At 52.7% G+C, this 25,228-nt stretch overlaps 1 protein-coding gene across 3 annotated transcripts; it reads right to left on the bottom strand.

The window, feature by feature from the left end:
• Positions 1-10,179: 10,179 nt before the first annotated feature.
• Positions 10,180-24,970, bottom strand: ENO1 (enolase 1). 3 transcript variants are annotated; one of them, XM_035019872.1, is made up of 12 exons: positions 24,774-24,970; positions 21,834-21,927; positions 19,442-19,537; positions 17,977-18,035; positions 16,158-16,227; positions 15,615-15,748; positions 14,935-15,157; positions 13,432-13,629; positions 12,750-12,951; positions 12,113-12,221; positions 11,883-11,941; positions 10,180-10,624 (listed from the first exon to the last, which is right to left on the bottom strand). In XM_035019872.1, the coding sequence occupies exons 2-12, from the start codon at positions 21,916-21,918 to the stop codon at positions 10,555-10,557; spliced, it is 1,305 nt and encodes a 434-aa protein (XP_034875763.1). In that variant the 5' UTR covers positions 21,919-21,927; positions 24,774-24,970; the 3' UTR covers positions 10,180-10,554. The 3 variants fall into 3 exon arrangements, with proteins under 3 accessions (XP_034875763.1, XP_034875762.1, XP_034875764.1); XM_035019871.1 differs by lacking the exon at positions 24,774-24,970 and adding an exon at positions 24,294-24,441; XM_035019873.1 differs by lacking the exons at positions 17,977-18,035; positions 24,774-24,970 and adding exons at positions 18,358-18,416; positions 24,294-24,429.
• Positions 24,971-25,228: the final 258 nt, after the last annotated feature.

The following is a 25,228-nucleotide window of genomic DNA, read 5'->3' as shown; positions in this document are numbered from 1 at the left end:
ATTGCAAATGGCAAGATTTTATTCTTTTTTTTTTTTGGCTGAGTAATATTCCATTGTATGTATAGACCACATCTTTTTTTTTTTTTTTTGAAGATTTTATTTATTTATTTGACAGAGAGAGACACAGCGAGAGAGGGAACACAAGCAGGGGGAGTGGGAGAGGGAGAAGCAGGCTTCCCGCCAGGTAGGGAGCCCGATGCGGGGCTCGATCCCAGGCCCCTGGGATCATGACCTGAGCCGAAGGCAGACGCTTAACGACTGAGCCACCCAGGTGTCCCTAGACCACATCTTCTTTATTCATTCATCAACTGATGGACATTTGGGCTCTCTCCGTAGTTTGGCTATTGTTGCTAATGCTGCTGTAAACATCAGGGTGCAGGTGCCCTTTCAAACCAGCATTTTGGTATCCTTTGGGTAAATACCCAGTAGTGCAATTGCTGGGTCATAGGATAGTTCTACTTTTAACTTTTTGAGGAACTTCCACACTGTTCTCCAGAGTGGCTGCACCAGCTTGCATTCCCACCAACAGTGCAAGAGTGTCCCCCTTTCTCTGAATCCTTGACAACACCTGTTTTGTTTCCTGTGTTGTTGATTTTAGCCATTGACAGGTGTGAGGTGATATCCCACTGTAGTTTTGATTTGTAGTTCCCTGATGATGAGTGATGTTGAGCATCTTTTCATGTGTCTGTTAGCCATCTGGATGTCTTCTTTGGAAAAATGCCTATTCATGTCTTCTGCCCATTTCTTAATGAATGACCTTGTTATCTATTCTAATGAAAGGTTCAAATAGAGTAGGAACCCCAGGACACCTCTGCCATGTCCCTGTTTTTACAAAGGAAGGGGCCATTAGACTGAAACAAGTTGCATTTCCAGCTGAGGCTCAGAGAAGTTGAGTGACCTGGCCAAAGTCACACAGCCAGAAGATAGCAAGAGTCACAGCACCAACAATGGACCTTTGTCCTGCCTATCATCCATTCCCCCTTTTTCCAGTCGCAAGGACCTGCACTTCCTTTGGGAAATGTCCCTTTCCCAATCTCAGCCCATATTGTTGAGTGAGGCTAACCTGTTCCCACAATCTGGGGGTGAGGATGTGACCCAGGTCTAACCAATCAGTAATTTCGTCCCCCTCGGCCACAATGATTGGTTCAAGAACAGGCATGTGACCCAATTTGAGCCAATAAGAGTCACACTCAGGATTTTGGCTGCACCAGCTAGGAGAAAGAAGCCAGGGCTACCTAGCTGACCCTAAAGATGTGTTGGGGGTCCCCAAGCCTGGAGACCCTGCCTGGGGGTAAAATGGGCACAGAGGACAACAGAATGGAGAGTTGGAGAGATACTGAGTCCTGGTGACATTTTTTCAGCCTTTGGATCCAGGCATGTCTGAAGCCACATGCCAATAAATGTCCTTTTTGGTTTAAGCCCCTCTGAAGGGGTCACTGCCACTAGCAAATGAGAAGTCTGAACTAAGCCGACCCCAAATCCATGCCCTCTGCCGGCACCACGCCGCCATCAGCCAGGCCCATCAAGTCCCCAGATGCCATCCCAGCCCTCCCCGGGGTTTCTACTCCAGCAGCACTGAGCCTCAGCTGGTCTCTGCCCTATAAAGCTGCATTCACCCTCAAATCTGGCTCCTGACAAGGTCCCCGCCCAGGACAGATGCTCAATAACCAAGAAGGAAAGGTGAGCAGGGGACCAAACAGGCGCTGCTTTGCTGTTGTTTTCTCCTTTGGATCATATTAGCTCCAGGGAGTGTGGGAACCACAGCACGTCCCAGGACCCTCTGTGCATGTCCTTCTGCCTTCTCTCCAGTCGGCTCTTCATCTTTCCAGGAAGGAGACAGTTAGAGACAAATGAAATGGAAGCTTCCATTTACCATCTATCTCAAAGGAGCCAGGAGCCATGGATAGGGACCTGTGTGTAAGACTTTATAAGCTTTTACCTTGGAAACTTTTGTTGTTTTTGTTGTCACACAGATGTTTCCTTATAATGTCCAGGAGAGAAGGAGGAGGAGGGGAAGGGGCGGGAGATCCCTTACAGAGAAAAGAAAACCAAGGTAGAGAGCTAGTCCGTGCTGATATTTGCATGAATTTCCAGCGTCGCCGTTGGTCTGACATCTGCAGCTGTTCTGCCCTGGGCTCATGTGGGACAGACATTGTTTTTGGCAAGAGCTGCATCCTGAGATCTCAAGTGCTGGCTGATGGCGTGTCTCCCCCCTCGGTCATATGCAACTCCGAAGGGATTTTGTTCTCCAAATCTCATGTGCCAACAACCCCAAGGGCCCCCATCCCCACCCCCGCATGTGAATAAAGGGACTTAGAACATGACAAGACCTCAGACAGAGACTGTCATTGTTATTTTGCGGGTATCAGTTAGGACAAAGGACACCCGGGCAGGCAAGGGCGTACTTTCTTGGGACTCAAACATTTGAGATCAGTGGTTACTTTCGATTCTAGTCTCTATCCTTCCTTTGAATTGGGGTAACCTGAGTATGGACATACTAGTTCTGTGTTGGTTGGTGGGTTAATATGAGCCAGTGGCCTTCTTTCAGGAGGAGAGGCTGCAACCCACACCGAGAGCCCCCCAAATCGGTCAAGCAATTAGTTTTTTTTAGCTGGTGTCTCTATTTCTGCTCCGGGATTTAGATTTCTCCACTGCTGATATTTCTAGGGTTTTTGGAGGTGCTGGCCAGATACCTGCAAGCATCTTTGAACACCAAAGGCTCTCTGCCAAGTATTTCAGCCCCTTTTCTCTGGAGGCTGCCTACATTTGATGCTGTGGATAAGATGTGGTCCAACATTCCATAAAGGCAAGGGAAAGGCATGAACGTGATGCCCAAGAGGAGAGACCCAAGGGTCTGATCACTTTCCCACCCCATCTCAGGCCACTGTTCCCCAGTGGGGTGTCCAAGGGCCCCCGCCTTCTGTGGAGTTGCTGATCCGCCAGGAACAGAGAAGGGCAGAGCCGGACTGCAAGGCCAGAAACGCAACCCCAGAGTCACTCTAAACAGGAGTGTGATGGAGCGCCTGTGGGAAATCCTCAACTCAGGCTATGGTCTGACCTCAGGGGCCCTCTGATGAGCGTGGTCTGACCTCAGGGGCCCGCTGGCTTCCTTCAAAGCGGGTGCATGTGGCTGGTGCACTGTGACATGGCTTCCTGGGCCCTGCTCTCTCCAGGGTGCTCCCCAGGCAGCTCCCAGGGGTGCCACTCCTTGGCTTGTTTTCCTGGCGATGCCGAACACAGCTGTGCTGGAGGGAGGCCCCCGTTCAGGTGCTAGCACAATGCTTTGTGTCCCCGTGAGGCCAGGACACAGACCAAATGAGACCCACTGCTTAGTACCCCAGAGTTCGGTTTTAGGGATAGAACAGCGGGGGGGGGGGGGGGGGCACGTCGTTCTGTCTCTCTGCCTCTGTTTCCTTTTTGTTCCCTTCTACCTTGAAAAGACTGAACAAAAGTCCTCAATAGGCACAAAAATGAGGGAGGGAGGTGCTTCCCGAAAGGTTCAGAGATCAAAGCAAGCCAGAGAAAAGGCCACTGTGACCATGTCCCCAGCGGCTCTGCAAGGGGCCAGCTCCTCTGTGCCTCGCCACAGCCTCTGCGGTGACAAGGAAGAGAGTAGGTGTTGACAAGGACATGCTCTCCAGGAATTTTCCTTTATCCAGTGACAGCTCCATTCATCTCGCCGAGCTCTGCCCAGAGCCCTGGGCTGGCTTCGCTCTGGCCCCGAGCCCCTGCGAGCCGCCGGGTACCGTCAGCTCGGAAGCGCAACCCGGTGCCAGCCAGCGCCGGGAGGCCAGCCAGCCCTGCAGAGCCAGCCGGGCGCAGCCAGTCCGCGGGGCGAGGCTGGGAGGCCCGGGGGCTCAGGGCAGCTCTCACAGCGCCCCCTGGCGGCCCAGGGACGCCCAAGGCCACCCCAACCCTCCAACCCCCCACAACCCATGCGCCCAGCGAGCCCCGACCCCCAGACGCTAGCTTGCCTACCGCTCAGTTAAGGAGTACCAGGAGGAGAGCCTAGAGTGGGGCCGGGGACTAATGGGAGTGAAGCTCCTCGCACTGTGTGCCCCGCACGCCTCCCTCTAGCCCTGGCTCTGACTTCACCCGAGATGGTGGATGGAGGGGCACCTTGCCCTCCTGCCAGGGGCTGCAGAAGCTGCTCCAGCAGAGGGCTGGGGGAGGGCTTGGGGTCCTTCTAGCCCCGCGGCCACAGGCATTACACTGTGAAGCCAGGAGTCCTGGCCCCACATGGGCCAGCAGATCGAAGGTTTCCTGCTGACTTTCCTGGTCCTGGCCAAGGGCCAGGCTTAAGCTCAGCCTGCCCCCTAAGAGCTCTTTTCATAATGATACTGAGAAGCACGGCCAAGGGTAAGGCAGGGTGTGTGTGGCAGGGTAGTGACCATAAAGTCTGAGCACATTCTCTATAAACACCACGTTTCCAATGGTTCTTAAGGTGATCCGTTGACAGCTGCTACAACTCAGATGAAAATGGTATCTTTTCAACACATGGTGCAGGGGCGACCAGACATCCACATGCAACAGTTTACATGAAGAAAAATGAGGTCAAATGGACCAAAGACCTAAGTCCAAGAGCCAGAGCTTGACACTCAGAAGGAAACACAGGTATACATCTTCAAGTCCTTGGATTAGACTAGGTTTTCTTAAATATGGCACCAAAATACTTGCAACTCATATAACTGATAGGATCCAGAATATATAGAGTTCTCACAACTCAAGAACAAAAAGACAAAACAACTGAAAAATGGACAAAGGACTGGAATAGGCACATCTTCAAGAAGACATACAAATTGCTAATAAGCACATGCAAAGATGCTCAACACCATTAGTCATTAGGCAAATGCAAACCAAAACCACAATAAGATATCACTTCATACCCATTAGTGTGTTATAATAATAAAAAAAAAAAAACCAGAAAATAACACATATTGATGAGAATGTGTAGAATTCCCAGTTTTACATTACCAGTGTTGGTGGGAAGGTAAAACGGGGCAGCCGCTGTGCAAAATACTTTGGCAGTTCCTCAGAAAAATAAACATAGGGTCACCCTATGACCCAGCAATTCCACTACTAGGAATTTACCCAAAAAAACTGAAAACATGGGTCTGTACGAACACTTACATATGAATGTACATGGCAGAACTATTCAGAATAGCCGAAAAGCACAAATCCAAATGTCCATCCACTGGATTCAATACCCGTATTTAATACCTTACCCCCAAATTAACTCAGATGGATCAAAGACCTAAGTAAATACAGGAAACCTTTGACGGTACACCTCTGGTTTAGGCGGTGGTGGCTTCTCCATACGAGAAGGGAAGTATGACATACACCACGATGGGGGTGAGCCTTGAACACATTACGGGAGGTGAGAGAAGCCAGACACGAGGGGCCGAGGACTGGCTGTATGATTGCATGTACACGAGTCATCCAGGACAGGTACAGCGCCAGGGACAGGCAGTGGATGAGGGCTTGCCAGGAGCCACGGGGGACACTGGGGAGGGACAGCTGTGGGCACGAGGTTTCTTTTCTGGGTGATGAGAGTGCCCTGGAATTAAGACAGTGGGGGCGAGTGCAAGACTTCGTGAAAAAACATAACCCGGAATTATACATTTTACTTTTTTATTTTTTATTTTATTTTAAAGATTTTTATTTATTGAGAGAGAGAGAGAGGATGAGAGGGAGGAGGGTCAGAGAGAGAAGCAGACCCCCTGCTGAGCAGGGAGCCTGATGCGGGACTCGATCCTGGGACTCTAGCATCATGACCTGAGCCGAAGGCAGTCGCTTAACCAACTGAGCCACCCAGGCGCCCGGAGTTGTACATTTTAAACTGGTCAAAATGGGGGCACCTGGGTGGCTCAGTCGGTGAAGCGTCTGCCTTCGGCTCAGGTCATGATCCCAGGGTCCTGGGCAGGTCCCTCGGCAGGGAGCCTGCTTCTCCCTCTCCCTCTGCCTGCCGCCCCCCATGCTTGTGCTCTCTCTCTTTCACATAAATAAATAAAATCTTAAAAATAAAAAAAGAAATGGCCAAATGACTTGAAAAGACATTTCACCAAAGAAGAGAAACAAATGGCCAATAAGCACATGAGAAGATGCTCGGCATTAGTCATGAAGGAAATGCAAATCGAGGCCACAATGAGATCCCACCTACCAAGATGACCCTAATAAAAAAATGGGAAAGAACAAATGTTGATGAGAACACAGAGGAGGGGGAACCTTGTCCATGTAAGATGTGTGTAGCTGGTGCAGCTTCTGTGGAACATAGTTTGGCAGGTGCCCCAGAAGTTACACAGAGAACTCCCTTATGACCCGGCATCCACTGCTCAGTACGTACCCAAAAGAAGTAAAAGCAGGGACTCAAACAGATATTTGCACACATATGTTCACAGAAGCACTATTCACAATGGTCATAATATAGAAGCACCCTGAGTGTCCTTCAACAGGTGAATAAACAAATGTGGAATGTCCATAAAATGGAATATTTTTTAATACATAATCATTTTATTTTATTTTTTAAGTTTTTATTTATTTAAGTAAGATCTACACGCGACATGGGGCTCGAACTTATGATCCCGAGATCAAGAGTTGCGTGCTCCACCAAATGAGCCAGCTGGGTGCCCCCACAAGACGGAATATTATCCGGCTGTAAAAAGGAATAAAGTGTTGGCACACGCTATAACATGTATAAACTTTGAAGACATTATGCTAAACGAAATAAGCCAGACCAAAAAAGATAAAAATTATACGAGTTCCCTTTGATGAAATATCTAAAATAGGCAACGTCACAGAGACAGGAAGTAGAATAAATGGAGGAAATGGGGAGTCATTGCCGGATTAGTGTAGCATTTCTGTTTGGGACTCTGAAAAAGTTCTGCAAATAGATAATAGTGATATACAGTGTTTTGGCTATACTTTTTTCTTTTTTATTTAAGAGAGCGAGCGAGCGAGCAAGTGAGCATGAGCAGGGGGAGGGGCAGAGGCAGAGGGAAAAGCAGGCTCCCCGCTGAGCAGGGAGCCCGACTTGAGGCTCGATCCCAGGACCCCGGGATCATGACCTGAGCCGAAGGCAGACGCTTAACGACTGAGCCACCCAGGCGCCCCCGTTTTGGCTGTACTTACCACCACCGAATTGTACACGCACACCCACACACAGATGATAGGGCCTGGTCTTGCACAGCCACTTCTCCGGAATAGCACCGGGGGTCCTAGAGAAGGGCTGAGAGTCTGGGGAATCTGCCCCCGCTAGACCCAAGGATGCCCCCCTCAAAAAGCCGACTGTCATCAGTTAGTCGGTCTCAGCAGCTGGAGGCTTTTAATTGCTCCTGAATTAATGTGCTCATTTCTCACCCCTGGGGCACCCGGGTTTAATTACTATCTTAGGTCACATATGCAAATGAATCTGCTATCATCCCTGGTCCCAGTGGACAGCAATCCTCACACTTTGCAGCTCGATCGGCAGGAGGCAGCCGGATGCCCCTGGCCAGGCTGGCCTGCTGCTCGAGCTGACAAGCGGAAGCAGATGAAGGTGGCGCCTGGCCACCCCATTTCTGGGTCTGGATAAGCTGAGGTGTTCAAGGTTGCGTCTGGGGAGTCCTTGCTCCCTCAAGGCACCAGAGATCAGCTGTCAATGGCAGAGAAGCCTTGGGGGACCTGGACTCACAGAACCCTGGAGGATGGAGGGTTTCCACAGAAAAGGCAGAAATTGGGAAGGTATCAGCCTGTGGAAGGGGCCGTGGACCAGGGGATGCAGACTTTGAAAGCCGAGGTGGGCTGAGCAGGTATGCAGGTAAGGGAAGCAGGTAGGTGGGACCCCAGCTGGGGACGCCGAGCACCATTGTTCAGTGTTAGGGCCAGAATCGGAGCCTGTCTAGCTCCATCTGGACTCTGGGCCACAGCACTGCCTGTGTCTTGGCTGCTGCGAGGGGGAGCAGGGCCTGGGGGAGAGCTGACCGGCCACATCTACAGGCCTGGGCCTGTGGAATTCCATCCAGGAACAGGCCCGTCTCGGCCCCTCCCAGCAGCACGGCGCTGCTGGGAGCACTCAGCTGCCATCTCCAAGCCCCGGATGCACTCACCCGGGAGAGAATTTCCGGGACTGGGGTTTTCCAGGGGAAGCCCGACATCCGCGCCCTGCCTGGTGGCGCCCCCGACCCTGCCCCCCCCCATTACCGCACACCGGTGCTTCCCAAGCTCGGTCAGCCTGCAGGCTCGAACACATACCGATGCTCTGGGTCCCACCCGGAGCTTCCGACTCAGCTTGTTGGGACAGCGGGAGCTTTCGAGGCTTCCCAGGTGCTCCCACTGGATGGCCCAGTCTGAGAACCCAACTGCTTCAGGTTTTCCCTTGAGTTTTGTTCTAGTGTCAGAGTTGTGGCAAGTTGGAAGACAACCACAGATGAGAAATACATGTTTTGTGGAAAAGCATTTGTAATATGAAGCTAAAAAAAACCACCAAAAAAAACACAAAAAGAGAGGCGCGTGGGTGGCTCAGTCACCTCAGGTGTTGATCTCAGGGGCATGAGTTCAAGCCCTGCGATGGGCTCCATGCTGGGTGTGGAAGCCTTCCTTTCCCTCCAGAATCAATTTTCAGAGAGAAACAAGTCATGAACACCTGGGAAGAGTGGTTTTGGCTGCAGGAGTCGTACCACATTAGGTGGAAGTAGGACTTTGTTACGGTTATTTGGAGTTGAGATATGGTTTATGGCCATCAACCTGACGAGAGTTCTGTTAATCAAACACTAATCTAGGTGTTACTGTGAAGCTATCTGGCAGTAACTGGCTTCTAATTAAAGCCACTAGTCACGTGACTTTAACTTATCCTGGATGATCTGGATATCCAGATACCCAGGATTCCCTGACCGAAGCAGTTGGAAGGTCCTAAAAGCAGGGCCTGAGAGACCCTGCACCTGTGACTCAGCGCTTCACTCGTGCCTGGTCATCCTCCCTTCTGACGGGCTGCTCTGTGGACTTTGCATTTGCCCAGCCAAGCCCCGCAATCTCAGAAGACAGTTCCTTGTGATCAGTCTCTTGATTCGTCTTTTCCAATGGTTTTGCTTCTTGGGTTAGATCCTGATAAGCAATGAACGAGAACGTCCACAAGGGGGCCTCCTAGTCCCCCCGCTGGGTATGAATACACAATACCAGACTTGATCCAACTACGTGAGGGGAAGAAAAACAACATGCTAACAGCAGACCCCTCCGAGGGGCTCCTAAGTAACACACTGCCTCACCCACGGCGCCCAGGGCTCTAACACAGGGCTTCCTGCGAGGCTATTTACATCCGCACCCACAGCACAGCGGGCGTCAGTCACGACCCGTAGCTTTTGGACGTTAGTGAGTACGCATGGAATCAAATTGTATGAATCTAGAGAGGGTTCCCAAGACCCTCTAGATGCTCTCCCACCTCCCCACAGGTCCCTTTTAATGACTCTTTTACTTGCTTCCCCCAGGAACTGAGAAACCACAGTCCAGCCTGCCCAGGATGGTTACCTGCACTCTGGCAGACCTTCCAGCTTGGACAATGACACGGTCCCATGATCTAGAAACCACCACCCCAAGACCATCTGTAATAGCTCTGCATTTGCATTGTCTCCCCAGTAAGATGTCTGAACCTTAAGTCAGGCTCTGCCTCCCAAGGTGGACCCCACTTCTGTTGAAGGATCCAACATGCCCCCTTCTCCCCTTTCTCTTCACCTGCTCTGCCCAAGGACTTATGACATGTCCCCAACTACTGGTCCTCCCACACCCCCCTTTTTTAGAAGACTCTATTTTTATAAAGTCATCTCTATACCCAACATGGAGCTTAAACTTACAACCCCAATATCAAGAATTATGTACTCAGGGGCGCCTGGGTGCCTCACTTAAGCATCTGACTCTTGGTCTCAGCTCAGGTCATGATCTCATGGGTTGTGAGATCCAGCCCTGCAGCAGACTCAGGAGTCGGCTAGAGATTCTCTCTCCCCCTCCCCACCCCTCCCTCTCCCCACTAAGAAATCTTAAAAAAAAAAAAAAGTCGTGTGTTCTACCAACTGAGCCAGCCAGGCGCCCTTGTCCCTTTTGGTGATGATGACAAAGCCTCCAACTCTTACAGGCCCATAGCCCAATGCCAACACTCCGTGGACACTCAACGCGAGGACAGACTCACTATTTTATACACACACGCACACAGCATTCCTACAGGTCACTGAGGCCTTTTTATTCTGCACACAAAACCACTGGGGATCTCGCCTGTGGACAACTCAAGATTATAAAGTAGACAGACGTGGCTCCAGACACTGGCTGGGAAGTGAGGTGAGAAAACAATGACTTGGGCCAATCACACGATTAGAGTTAGGGTTTCCAGCAGGGTCCCAGATGGTCAAGTTTGGCTTCTATAGCAGTTCTAAGTTCTAAGGAAGCAGTGAGAACATCACAGGGACGGGAGAGGGTAGTTAACCAGCAGGGGCCCCGGCCAGTTTCTGCTGGGGGCCTTGAGCTGCCCGGGGGGGAGCAGAGGTCTAATGGGCCGACTCAGGACCGCAGGACTCAGGGTGCGCCGCCTGGAGCTTACTTGGCCAGGGGGTTTCTGAAGTTTCTGCCAGCGAACTTAGCCTTGCTACCCAGTTCCTCTTCAATTCTTGGGAAGCAGAGGAGAGAGGGAGGGGAGGGGGAAAGAGAAGTCAAATGTCCATTCCCAAGGCCCACATCTCCCCACCCAGAGACAGAGAGGAGCATCCGGCTCTCCCGTCCACCCAGCTCCCCCAGCAAGTGGGCCATCTGCTGCCCCGTCTCCTCCCGCCTTCCCCCATCCCCAGACAAACTAGAAGAAAGGTCAGGACTGCTATTTCTTGGAATATAAGAAAAAATGTTTTTTAACACAAGGACAACCCACTTTCTTCAGAGAAGTGGCATGGGGACAAAAGGAGGGGGAGCTCGGACACACGAGCACTCGGCGTGCGTGTCACGGAATGACCGTGAATCCCGGACGCTCTCGTGGCACCGTGGTGGTGCTAACAGGTAAACATAAGCGCTTCTGAGATGTAGACTAAGGTGTTTATAGGTGAAATCCTATGACTAGAATGTGCTTAAAATTCTCCAGTAGAGAAGGAAGAAGCGTAGGTGTTAGAAAACAAGCCCTGTGGGAGGGCCAATGGCTGCCAACGTGGCGGGGGGGGGGACATCCCAGTTTAAGGAAGAGTAACATGGGGCGGACGCATGAAAGAGACTGTCCTTTTCCTGCAAGACTGGAAAAAGAACAAAAAAAAGAGGCATGTCTCCTCGATCAGGAGCGTCCCAGGGACCCATCATGATAAAAAGGGACCAGAACGGGACGACTGGGTGGCTCAGCTGGTTAAGTGTCTGCCTTTGGCTCAGGTCATGAATCCAGGATCCTGAGATCGAGTCCCCCATCAGGCGGGCAGCCTGCTTCTCCCTCTGCCTGCCACCACTCCCCCTCTTTCTCTGACGAATAAATCAAATCTTTAAAAAAAAAAAAAAAAAAAAAAGGCGGGCGGGGGGGACAGAACATCCAGAAGCACTGGGTTCTAGTGGGACCCCTCCTGTTGCCCTTTTTCTGAGCCCCCGTTTTCTTCGCCACAAAACATGGGTGCTAAATTAGGTAATCACTCAGGCTCTCTTGTAGCTCTAAAAATTCTAGGATTAAATTATCTGAAAGGTGACCTGTTCCCTCTTCCCCCAGGAGATGGCAGCCCAGCCCGGCTCAGGCTCCAGCTTCCCGGCCATGCCACAAGGTGCCTTAGGTTCTATGCCCAGCTCACCCCAACCCCACACTGCTCAGGCCAGGACCCCGGCCGACATCTGCACACACCCCAGAGCCAGGAGCTCCCAGTGGAGGGCGGGGCCCACACACCGGTGTGGGGAGGCTTCCTCTTTACCTGAGGATCTGGTTGTACTTGGCCAAGCGCTCAGATCGGCAAGGTGCCCCTGTCTTGATCTGGAAGGGGAAAAGAAAGGTCACTATGCTTGTCATGGACATTCAATCTTCGTGAGCATTTCGGGCAGGAAAGAGGGGACAAAGGGGCCCCTAGGGCCCCATCTGCCCCCCTCCTTCCTGGTACCGTGGTTTGGGAAGCTGAGGTCAGAGAAGAGTCAAGCAGCTCTTTACCTGCCCGGTGCAAAGTCCCACCACCAGGTCAGCGATGAAGGTATCTTCGGTCTCCCCAGAGCGATGCGACACCATGACGCCCCAGCCATTGGACTGGGCCAGCTTGCACCTAGAAGTCAGGAAACCACCCAGATGGTTGTGACGGTGGGTCTTCATTTCCCGGGCACATGGGCCCCTTCGGGGCCTCCTGATGCCAGGCTTCCTCAGCCCCGGTGGGAGCCCAGAGGACGGGTCGAGCCAGGAGCTGCCACCAAGCTCTCACCACCGGGGGACAATAATCCTCACCTTCCTCTCTCTACTCACAGAGCCCTGAGGACCTTCTCAGCCTCTAGATCACATTTAAAAATCAGAGTTCAGCCCCCTGGAGGGGAGAGACTTGTCTCCCGACAGTGCCTATGACTGACGTTCTCCACGAAAAACCAGGTCACGAGTCTAGAACCACGAAGTGGTCAGGATTGGGCCACAGCTGCCCAATACCCCAGGCCCCTCGGTGCCACTGCTTACTTCGAAGCCAGCCGGGGTTCAAGCTGGAAGCTGTGTTCCAGCCCCAGGCGGGAGGCCCCACCCCCCCGCAGCAGCCGAGCCCTGGCTGAGGCCCCGTCCCCGCGCTGCCCACGCCGACGCCGAGGGCACTTACGCCTGCAGCGACTCGGTCACGGAGCCGATCTGGTTCACTTTCAGCAGGAGGCAGTTGCACGATTTCTCGCCCACGGCCTTGGAGATCCGTTTCGGGTTAGTCACGGTGAGATCATCCCCCACCACCTGGATACCGGCGGTGGCAGTGAACTTCTGCCACGCTTCCCAGTCATCCTGGTCAAAGGGGTCCTCGATGGACACCACTGGAAAGGAGAGCCATGTCTGTACTTCACCCCCGCCCCCGCAGGACAGGACCGGCTCCCCCGCTCCGGCCCTGGAAACACTCTGCCTGCCCACCGACTCCTGTGACAGGCCACCAAAGCCGCCCGCAGTCCTGGGCCCCTACACGTGCTGAGCGGGGCTTGTCTCGGCCCATCTCGGGCACGATCGCTAACTCTGCGTTACTTCCCGGTCTGATTCTTGCTCCAGCGCGTGCCGAGTGTCCTTGAGTGAATTACTAACGCACTCTGTGCCTCAGTGTCCCCCCCCCCCCGCCCCCCTGAAACAGTATCTACGGTCTACCCTGTGTGCGTTAGGGGACGCCCAGAGCCTAGAGGAGCACCAGCTCCCCGGAGAGCCTCACCCCCAGCCATCAGTTCTCGAGGCCGGCTCTCCTCGGCCCCCGAGGTGGTTGTGACGGGGACAGAAGAGCCCACTGCACCAGGCCAGCAGCGGGCACTCACCTGGGTAGTCCTTGATGAAGGACTTGTACAGGTTGGCCAGCTCGTCAGGTGTGATGTACCTGCTCGGGTCATCGGGGGACTTGAAGTCCAGGTCATACTTGCCCGACCTGAAGAACTCAGAAGCAGCTACGTCCATGCCGATGACCACCTTGTCGGTGTAGCCGGCTTTCCCGATGGCGTTCTTCAGCAGCTCCAGAGCTGCAAGGAGAGGGTGGGGACAAGGTTGGAAACCACGCAGGGGGACAAAGTTCCCTTCAAGAGCTGCCGAACAGGAACCCTAACAGGAAGCCCGAGAGGTGCTCTGGTCCCAGCCATCGCTTCCATGATTCCAGTGCTTTTTCTGTGTCGGAGCAAGAAACCGCGCTGGTCAGGGCCCCCAGCAGACAAGTGGGAACCTCACTCTCAACTCAGACGCTCTCTCACTGACGAATGCTCCCAAATTCAGCACCTAGGAGCAGCTGTGCTGGCTGAGACCGTTACGGTGGCCAGCTGAGCTCGGCCGTCCTGAGCAACGGGCTTTCGACAGAGCTGAGCTGGGACCGGGAGCCCAGGAGGGCAGGGTGAGGGCGAGGCCCTGCCTCCGCGGCCTGCTGTCCCCAGCCCTGGCTCGGGGTCGGCCTCACTTGGCAGTGCTGCCCGTACGGATGGGGACAGACACACTCGGCGCCTGTTCCACACCACAGATCTCCAAGCCATCACATCAAACCACGTGAAAGAGTCATTTTGTGTAGGTCAAAATGGCTGAGCATCAGCATTTCCTATGACTGACCCAAAAGAGCAGGATGGACACTTTTTTCTTTCACTAGTTGCCCTGAAGGCAACAAAATGTGGTTGAACCCTCCTTTCCTTCTACAACAAAAGGCTCAGCCAGGAGTTCTTGTCCCAAGACTCCCTGTGTCAGACTCAACTCATACATTTAACCCTGTGCCTAAGGGCTCCAGGCAAAATGGCGCCGCGTAAACGTTCCTGTGGTGGAATGAGCTGAGGGGGTGATGGTCGCAGGCCGGACTGATAGCATCTACTGAACACGGACTTCAAACCTCTGCCGCCAAGGGGTGGTGCAAGAATGGCAAGAACATAGGGGCACCTGGGGGGCTCAGTCAGTGCAGCATCTGACTTTGGCTCAGGTCATGATCCCGGGATCCTGGGATGGAGCCCAGGGTCGGGGCTCCCTGCTCGGCAGAGTCGGCTTCTCCCTCTGCCCTCCCCCCACTCATGTGCGTGTCCGCTCTCTCTCTCTCTCAAATAAATAAAATCTAAGAAAGAAAGAAAAATGGCAAGAGCTTAATTTAAACAACTAACCAGGTGACTCAGAAATCAAATTAATAAGGAAATTCCTTGTTATTTTTGAAAATTAAGTGCCAGCTCACCCATCCCTCCCCAGAACTCCATTTGCAGGTACTTGGTGAGTGACAGGTGCGGCACACGGGCTGACAGAGCCAGTCCCGAGCTGCAGAACGTGCCCCCTCTCCCCAACCCCCCACCCCCGACCAGAGCCTTTACCTTCTTTGTTCTCCAGGATGTTAGGCGCAAAGCCGCCTTCATCCCCCACATTGGTGGCATCTTTTCCGTATTTCTCCTTGATGACATTCTTCAGGTTGTGGTAAACCTCGGCTCCGATGCGCATGGCTTCCCTGAAGTTGGCCGCACCAACGGGCAGGATCATGAACTCCTGCATGGCCAGCTTGTTGCCAGCATGAGAACCACCATTGATGACGTTGAAAGCCTAGGGAGAGACAGGGAAATACGGCCATCTGGCCCCGGAGAGTCTCACCCAGCGGCCCCCTCACGTCCGACCGCACGGCTCCCAGAGGGGGCTGCATGTGACTCTAGAATGCTCACCGGGTCTCTCTTGAGGAAGGGCAGCGATCGCCACCGGGCGAGCTTACTGTCCTGAGGACTGGCTACTGCCTCAGCGCACAAACTCAACCCAGCAAGGCCAGCATGATTTTCATCCCCTCGTCAACAGTTAAAGAGATGTGGAGTACCAGGGGGTCGGGTCCCCGGCTCAGGGGCACTTCCAGCAAGTGGCAGGGGTCCGCAGCCAAGACCTCCAGGGCCTGCCTGTCCCCACTGTGCTGGGACAGTCACATGTGGATGAGACCAAGATGTGGGAGGTCTCAGGTCCCCACAAGTAAGCAGATACCCCCAAATCCTCACTTGGGAGGTTCCAAGCCACTCACCGGAACCGGCAGGATGACTTCAGCATTGCCAGCCAAGTCAGCAATGTGTCGGTATAGGGGCACCCCCTTTTCCACGGCCCCCGCCTTGCAGACAGCCAGGGACACACCCAGAATGGCGTTTGCACCAAATTTAGCTGGAACAGAACAGTTAAGTTGAGGCACTTCTCACTCGCGGCCTTCTGGCCTGCATCCCCACCCCGGAGCGCACCCCGGACTGGATTCGGAACCCTTCCTCTCCTGACCGCGTCTACTCCCCGTGTCTGACCCAGAAACGCAACAGCCCTCCACGGGGACTCACCTGCTTTCCCCCCTAAGAGAAAGCCCTTTCTTTGGTCTATGGAACTCGGGCAAATTCCACAAACTACGTGATTTATTCTAAAGCACAAGCCTCTTTTGGGTAACCCTACACAAGTGCTGCCTCACCTGGTGTTGCTCTTGATGTTTAAAATTAAAAAATTTATTCAGCTGAGGCAAGGGGCCCCGAAAACCCCCAGAGGGTCGAAGGTGTTCGGGAGACCAGCACATGCCACCCCGGCAACTCACATTTATTTTCTGTCCCATCCATCTCGAGCATCAGTCTATCAATCTTCTCCTGCTCCACGACGTTCAGTTTCTACAGGGAGGACAGAGGGTCAGTCACCTGGGGGGGCTGCTGTCACCTCCTGCAGGACCTTGGTACTATGACAGAACCCAGGTAACTTTGGAACTGTGCAAAGCCCGAATTGCTTCTATATTATACGTTTGTTTGGTAGGCAAAAGAAAGGGGGGCAGGGGAGGGATCGAGAGAAAACGGGAGACACAACACTGCGCTTTCCTTGCTCTCCCATTATCGGGCATTTCTCCAAGCACCAGGGAGCCGACAATGTGATGTGGAAGGTTCGGTCCCAGCGTCACAGAGGTTAGTCCACCCAGTGGGTCCAAAGTGACATCACACGTAAGACAGAACTGCCCGGGACATGCTAACAAAGGTAGCACTACAAAAGAGTATGATTTGGGGGGACAATAAAGAACAGAACTCTGTGCAAGTGAGCTGTGCTCCTCTAAGGGTTGTGCCATAACCACCGCTCTCAGCTCTTCTCGGTGATGGCAAACTTCGTTATCTTATGAGACAGGACTTTGGCAGGGAGTCCGGAATCTTTTAGCAAAATGCTTGACTGATCAAAAAGTGTACTTCTGGTCAGAGTAGAAAGTACTAAGTGTAAGCCCCGAGTTGGGCTCCATGTTGGGCATGAAACCTACCAACCAAAATAAAACCCCCCCAAAACCCCAAAAACGGGTGTCTTAAAAATTAGCTCAAAGAAATTTACTGAAAGTCAACACTACTTTAAAACTTTCACAACTGCTCATAACAATGTATTAATTTATAATGTTCTTTGTATAAAGACTAAAAAAGGAAAAGAAAACCATCCGTAACTCCATCATACCACATTAATACTTTGACATTTTTGGCTTTTTTGGCAAAAGGTAGCCACCACTCGAGGATGACGGCTTGAGGCAAACCCTTATCAAGAGTTTGACTGAAGAACTGTTTCCCCCAAGGGAAGAAAAATGTCCAGGAAAAGGCCTGCTCGTTGTGTTAGTCATGCCAGGTAAGGGCACAAGGCACAGAGAACAGGGTGTGTAGAGGTGCCCAGGAGACTGGTTCGGAGCGTGTGAGCCCACAGAGCAGCGACGAGAAGCCGTCTGGGACAGATTACCGAGTGCCACGAAGGGCAGGCCACGGTGAGCACGCCGGAGAGACACACAATAGGAGCCCGTCCGCTGCTGGTGCACGGGAACAATTCAGGGGTGGTTGGGGGGGGAGACCACGCCCAAGGAGAACAGATGGGCGGCTGGGGCCGGCTTTGGGCTGTCTGTCCCCCTCCCCACTTTACCCACAGCAGCTCAACTTTTCTGTAAGCTTACTTTCCAAGTTCAGATTTTATTTAACCAGAGTTCCTTTGTTTAAAAAAAAAAGTCAGTAGAAATACAGTAAATAATTCCCTAGTTCATGAAAAATAGTCGGGTCACCATGGATACTGTGCTCAACGCCCAAGAGCCGCTCTTAAAATTTGGATCTTAACTTCCCCAAGGTCAAGACAGTTGGGAGGGCAAAATCGAGTCCATGAGACAAGATAGTTGGGAGGGCAAAATTGAGGCCATGAGACAGTCTCTCCCGTCGCTCTGATCCAATTCCATGCACTGTTAGGGACACACAGGCAGGGGGTGGATTAGAAAAGGTGAGATCATTCTCATGCACGACAGGGAATCCGACTGGCTTCTTTAGCTCTCAGAATAAGCTCTTCCATAACCAGGAAAGCCCACTGGCCTGGGAGATGTGCCGAGGGCATTAATACATTAGTTACCGGGAAGCGGGTCCTACCTTGCTAACCAGGGCAGGTGCAATAGTTTTATTGATGTGCTCAACAGCCTTTGAGACACCTAGAAGGAACAATCATATCAAATTACCAACATTAAGGAAAAACAGGCTTGAGCAGCATTGAGCGAACCACCAGTGATGTTAACCCAAATACCCAGAAGCCCACCCAAAGACCTTAAACGGGCCCGCTTTCAAATCCCCATTTCTCTGTCCCCCCAGAATCAGGGTACTTTCTGGCCCAGTCTGAGTGCTCTTACCTAGGACCCCCAAGGATTAAAGCCACACACAGAGCAACCATCTCAGAATGTGTGAAGGGGGGTTAGTTGGCAAGACCATGCACTGGGAACACCAGCCACAGAAACTACAGGATGTCCAATGTATTACCTGTGTGCATAAGGCTGGTGCCAGGAACTCATTAATATACTTAACGGGTCTGGAGACACCTGACCAGTAGAGATTGACGGAGAAGGAAAAAAGACAGACTCAGAAGAGAACAGGCTGCGAAGGACAGGGAGTTAGAGAGAGAAAGGAGACAGGAAGGCAGGGGAGTCGCAGGACCACGGGCTCACCCTCATGACAGCGAGGCACAGCCCGGCTCCAGACCAGTACCCGCCCGGGCCGTGGGCAGTGGAAGCTCCCACAGGACAAACTGCCTTTCTGCAACACCATCGCTGGATCTCTAGCCCCGGGCTTCCCCGGCTCACTTCATCTCTGCCCCTCCCCTGCAGTCTTTTTAGACTTTTCCCCTAATTGCCCTCCTCTGAAAATGTAATCCTGGATACACTGTCCATTCATACTGTGGCCCTTTGGAGGGCCGTAGGTCATGGTAAAATCGTAGGATATTTTTGCCTCCCCCAAGAACCAATTTCCACCCCCGGGTCGATACTGTCCCTGTTGAGAATGCATGGTCTGGCCCCACCTGCTTTTCTTTAATTCGGCCACAAAGACTCTGTCCACAGAAAGGGGAGCGATGCAACAACAGTAACAAGTTAATCTGCACAGAGCCCGGCAGAGGCTAGCTTGCCCAGACTGGTGCCTCTGTGAACCCATCACCAGGAAGTTCAAACTACCGGGACTGATCTGCAGGTGAGCCACGGGCTAGACCTTCCAGATCCTCCCCTGAGACGACACCCTCGGAGACTGGGAGCATGGCGGGGCTCCTCAGTTAGTATCAGTTAACATGTCTCCTTAGCCTGAGGTTCCCTGGCCTACCCAGGGAGTTTTCCAGTTTGGAGACAAACCGTAAGAGAAGCATTAAAACTGGTGCCCCCCGGGTTTATTGGTTTAGGAAGGCTGGAATCGACAGTCCATCTCTCCCAGCTCTCCACGTGCTCACGTGTGTACGTGCTCACCACCACCACCACCACCACGGGGCCAATCAGGGTGCTGCCCTCGAACACAAGGCACACGGGCGTGGAAGGGCTGCGCAGCCACGCTCCCCAGGGCCGGGCCGGGCGCCGACTCTTACCCTTCCCCATGTAGCGGGTCTTGTCATTGTCCCGGAGCTCGAGGGCCTCGTAGATACCAGTTGAGGCACCACTGGGCACAGCAGCTCTGAAGAGACCTGGATGTTGAGGGAGGGCGGGGAAGAGAGTCACGACTGAGAAACACAGTTCAACCCTTGCCGGAGTCCCGCCACCTCACAGATGGCATCTCTTAGGGAACGCTGCCACTTCCTTCCATCAACTGGGAGATTCAGACAGTCCGTGTCCCCCGCCTTTCACGTTGGTACCAGTCTCTAGGGCGGACCCTGAGGCAACGCTGGTGGATTTCTCTAGTTTAAGGAAGAAGTTTTCAAGCAGAGCTTCTCAAATGTTAACGCACACACGTATCACCAGGCAATCTTGTTAAAATACAGGTTCTGAAATGGGAGGTTGAAGACCCTGTGTGCATCTCTAACAAGCTCCCAGGTGGTGCCCTGCAGCTGGCCTGGGACCACCCCCAGCAGCACCGCCCAACAGAAACACGATGCAAGCCACTTCAGAGATTTAAGACTTTCTGGTAGCTGTGTTGAAGTTACAAAGTGAAACGAAGCGAAATTCACTTAATATATTATTTAACCAAATATATCCAAGAGATTATCATTGCAAACATGTAATCAATAAAACATTATGAGATATAAAAAAAGAATAAAAATAAAGGTGTGAATTTAATAACACCTTTATTAAATTCTTCCCTTTCATTTTACAAGATTGGCTTGCTTAGTCAGAGAGTGGAACGAAGGATTGCCCTATGCACTCTCAAGACACAGAGCCCAGCCATCTGGCTAGACCTATACTCTGGGGCATGAATGTGGCTAATCTTGGAGGGCAGAGTCAATAAAGGTACTGTCGTCTGGTTACAAGGGCAGACAGGTCCAGGGGAGCAGGAAATGAAGGCAGCCTCTAGAATCTACTTGAAACTGTAAGCAATTTCCCCATCGGAGGGGGGCGAAGGCATATGAACAAAGAGGGAAAAAACCACCAGGTACGTTAATCAAATGATCGGTTACTATGCCTGTGTGTGCACAGCTGGACGTGGTGAGGAAGCCGTGAAAGCCAGTGACCCTAATGGAACGATGGACTCTGGGTGATGATGTGTCAGTGCAGAACGTCCCACTCTGGTGGGGGAGGTTATGAGCGTGGGGGGGGGACTGGGGGATGTGTGCTCTCCATCCCTTCTGCTCTATTCTGCTGTGAGCCTAAAACTGCTCTAAGAAGTAAACTGGAAAAAAAAAAAAAAAGTGATGAGAGGCTCTTAACAAATCCACAATTTCCTGTTTTTGAAAAGCACCAAGAGACACACAAGGGAGTTCCATTCATTTAAATTCCAAAAAATATTAATTTTGATCATTTTAAAGTGTTTCAAAGGAAATGCCCCTTCCCAACAATCTTTTAGTATCTTGAGTCTTTTTTCCACTGTTGGTTAAAGTCCATTAATTTCTAAATGGAAAGTTCCACCCTCTGACTAAGCAAGCCAATCTTGTAAAATGAAAGGGAAGTCCCAGCATGCTCTGAGAACCCATGGTCCTAGGCATGAAGCACATGCTCAAAGCAACCCCGCTCCCGAGAGCACCCACCACAGTGAGTAACCCTGGGCAGAATGCAGCAGGTATTTGCTCAGTGAAGCCTGGACTCAAGGGACTTTCTTTTCCTGGGCAAGGGGGGAGGGGAGGACAGGAAGGGAAGGGCTGCAGTTTCCACAGACAGTGACTCAGCTCTGACTGGCAGGTCTGTGTGGTCAGCACCACTGGGTGATTCTGCCTGAAGCTTCTTTTCCTACCTCGCCAACGAGGTCCATTTAGACAAAAAGGAAAGCTTTTAAGAGTCCCCATTTTATTTTTTTGTTGCACGTGGGCAAACCCCTCCTAGGGGGACTTAGAGCCAGGTTAAAAAAAAAAGAAGAGCCTCTAGAGTGCCCCATACCCACATGTAAGAATTGTTCCCCATCCTTGGTTTAAGAATGATCTCTGGAGACAAAAAACGAGAATACTTTGCATACACCTGCACTCCCGGGCCCTTTCCTTTTCAAGCGAGAAAGCTCCATCCCCCCACCCCAGATCTGCTTTTTGCTCAGAGCAAGCTGTGAAGCAAACTAGTGATGGGCCCTTTTAGGCACGAGGTGTCACCTTACTTCCCCGACCTCAATGACCTGGGAGCCAAGCAGTCTTGTTTGAAATACCTAGCAGTGGCAGGACAAGGACCCCATGCCTGGCAACCCTCCCCATCTCCTGGGAGTCAGGAACCACAACCTACCAGCACGGGTACATCAGAAGGAAAAGGCTTTTTACAACGGACCTTTCCTTGCCAAAGGCTTTGTCATTTTAAGTTTTAACAAGATGGAGCATGGTAGGGGAGGTGCAGAAACAAAGATGCACATACCTTTGGAGGTGTAGAGGTCAACTTCAACGGTGGGATTCCCACGAGAGTCAAAGATCTCTCTGGCGTGGATCTTGAGAATAGACATGGTGACTTTCTGTGGGGAAACACAGTTCATATTTCCCATCAACTATCATGCAGCCTTGGGTCATTCATTCGAAGAATCACTTCTGAGGATTCCTGGACTAGAAAGAATTTGTACCGGACAGATACGGGTTGCAAGAAGGCTGCCGAGACTGGGGAAAGGCTGCTGGGCCCAGCTCTGCAAGGCCTCAAACCCCACTAGTCCAGCGCTTGTCCTATAAGCAAAGAAAGCCTGGTCATGTGTGCCAGAGAGAAACCAAAAACAACTGGGAAGATTAATGTGCTGTTGGCATGCAGAATGGCTGAAGATGAGGCAGTCTGAAGTGGGTTATTCAACGAGGGTTGGCATGGGAATGGAAAGGGACCAAGTAAGGACCAAGGGGACGTGAAGGTCACAAGCAAACCCATCCAGGACAAAAAACCCCAAGGTGATCCAAGGAGGAAAATCTGGTTTGTAGTAGAATACTGAATTCAGAGCTGGGGACATGGTCTGTACACTGCGGTCCTTGTTACTGCCAATTTCTGGGCCTTTCACATTTCACAGTACTTGGATCTTTAGCAAGACAAGACACACCAAAAATAACATCTAATTAGTATTTCTCTCAATAGGCATTTTACCCATTCAAAAAACCTGGATGAAATGTCGTAATTTGAAACTAGAATAAAGATTCTATCCTTGAGGGACGCCTGGGTGGCTCAGTCGTTGGGCGTCTGCCTTCAGCTCAGATCATGATCCCAGGGTCCTGGGATCGAGCCCCATGTTGGGCTCCCTGCTCAGCAGGAAGCCTGCTTCTCCCTCTCCCACTCCCCCTGCTTGTGTTCCCTCTCTCACTGCCTGTTAAATAAATAAAATCTTAACTAAAAAAAAAAAAAAAAAAGACTCTATCCTTGAATGCTAAGATACTCCAAGGGAAGAGGCTTTCTTTGAAAGCACCTTAAAAAAAAAAAAAAAAATTTGCAGCTACAAAGATCTACCAAGTTCTCAAAGAAAGTCCTTTCTCACCGCCCCCCCACCCCCCACCCTTCTAAGGAAGAAATGATCTTGTAGGACTGAAAGTGGCCCAGTGGAATTGGGCTAGTGTTCAGAGCCATTATCTAGCTGGGATCCTCTCCAGGGTCTTGTCTGGAATGTTCTCAAGTAGCAAATGGCATCTTTCTCTTTTATAAGTTTCAAAATTAGACCGTGAAGTCACATCTGTGGCTCTGCGGTCTATGCAACAATGGAGTTTTATTCATTAGCCAATAAAAAAGTATTTAGTTTTTATTTACTAGATAAATAAAAGGCCAATTTGTTTCAATGTATTTTTTTAGCTTTAAGATTTTAGTTAACTTTTGAGTTTTGGCAAATGATAAACCTGTGTATGATTGCCACCACCCAGAAAGCCCCCTCAGGCCCTTTGCAGTCAATCTCCCCCCATCCCCAGGCCACCCCAGACTTACTTTATAGGTTTTAGATGCACCTTTAAAACATCTTTATTACACTATATCCTCATGCTGTCCTAAGATGTCGTTTTTTGTTTAATTTTAGTGACATTGAGACAAAATGCTTTATTTCAGGGTGTGAAAATAAAATTCAACTTATCCTTAAATTGGATAGAAAACTATTCCTTAAGTTATTAAGGTTCGGTAAGCAAGGCCAGCAAGGAGGGCTGGCCTGACCAGGAGTGTTCACAGCTTATCTGCCTGGACTGAACCCCGGACCAGGGGTGGCACGTGTGGACCGGGCAGTCAGGGCCTACGTGTGTCCCCGGCGGCGCACCCACCGGCTACACCGCGCAGAAGGAAGACCACATTGCAGGAGAAACAACGAACAGAAGTTTTCTTAAAATACGTCCTGTTAATGTCAGATCGGGGGCCGACTGCCGATGGCCAGGCCGGGGAGCCGGAGCACCTCCTGCCTGACCGGGGCGAGGTCGCCTGGACGGCTTTCCCCAACTACGCAACGCAAGCACCCTCTGAAGTTCCATTCATTAGTCGCTGCCCATTCCGTCACCAGCCTCCCGACTGCAGGCCGAGGGCCACCAGCGGGGCTGCTAGTGGGGGGAGGGGATCGCGGCTTCTGGGCCTCTCTCCTGTCCCTGCCCCTCCCTCCATTTTAGGAAAGGCCTGGTTCTAGCGAGCACCCGGGGTTAGGCCTGTATCTCCCCAAGCCCTTGCACCCTCCGCGCTCGCTGCACAAAAGCCCCGCGAGTCCCACTCCCGAGCTCCCAGCCGTGCTGCGGCCCCGTAAATCTGTAATCCCGGGCTAATCAGCTCCTGTCCCTCCGGCGAAGCACGGCTCGCACGTGCCTACCCGCCCATCCCACGTCCCCGTCCGACCCAAGGGCAGGGCCCCGCAGGCCTGGGCGCCGGCCCGGCAGCACTTCCCCGGGTCCCTACCTGGCCGCCGGATAGCGCTGACCGGGAAAGAAGCAGAGGATGCTGCAGGCACGGAGGACGAGCGTTAAGCCGCAAGGTCCGGGCGCTCCGAGTACCCAAAGCTCGTCTCCGCGCCGCCTGCCCCGACTTCCTGCCCAGCTCCCCGAGACCCCGCCCACTTCCCGCCCCCCCCCGCCGCGCCGCCTCGCCATTGGCCCGGCGCGCCGTCACTCGGGCCCGCACCTCCCGGGCAGGGGCGGGACTGCGGCGGCCGCCGTGGCCGGGAGGGGGGAGCGACGACCCAGGGACGTGGAGCGGAGCGGGGTTGGGAGGTCCCGACTACCCCGCGGCTCGGTGGGGGTGGGGGCGAGTCCCTGCCCCGACGCCCTCCGCTCCCGCCCCCGGCTGGGACCCCAGGCCGAGCGGGGTCTATGGCGCCGGGGCCCCGGTGAGGGGCGGGGTGGCGCGGCCGGCATGAGGGTTCGGGGCTCCGTCACGTACTCCGAGTCCCGCACGCACGCAGCGTCGCTCCGGCGCCTCACGTCCGGCCCACGACCTTGGCGACGACCTTAGCTGCCCGCGCTTCCCGGCCTGCCCCGCCCCGCAGTGTGGTGCGGAAGACCCCGCCGACCGGGAGACGTTAGCGGCCGCGCCCCTCGATCCGGCTCCCGGGCCGGGTCTGCGGCGGGGCTGGGGGCCGCGTGTCGGGGGCCACGTGCGCCTGTCCGCGCCTGCGCGCTCCGCCCTCGCCCGCCAGGGTGACCCGGTCTCTTTGTCCTTGTGCGTCGGCCAGACAATGGGTATTAGGCCGAGGTGGCCGAGAGGAAGTTCACTTTCCTTCAATTAGAGCTGATGCTTTTTGAGCACTTCCTACGTGCCAGGCACTTCTCCACGTGCGTGCCCAGTGCTAATTCGGCCTCTGGCTCTTGTTAATGTTGCATATGGAAAGCCGGCTT

The sequence above is a fragment of the Mirounga leonina genome, unplaced genomic scaffold, assembly GCF_011800145.1.
Source record: "Mirounga leonina isolate KUSES-001 unplaced genomic scaffold, KU_Mleo_1.0 Mir_173, whole genome shotgun sequence".
NCBI classification, from domain to species: Eukaryota; Metazoa; Chordata; class Mammalia; order Carnivora; family Phocidae; genus Mirounga; species Mirounga leonina.
Note: the sequence above shows the minus strand (reverse complement) of the source record. Positions and strands in the feature narration are given on the sequence as shown.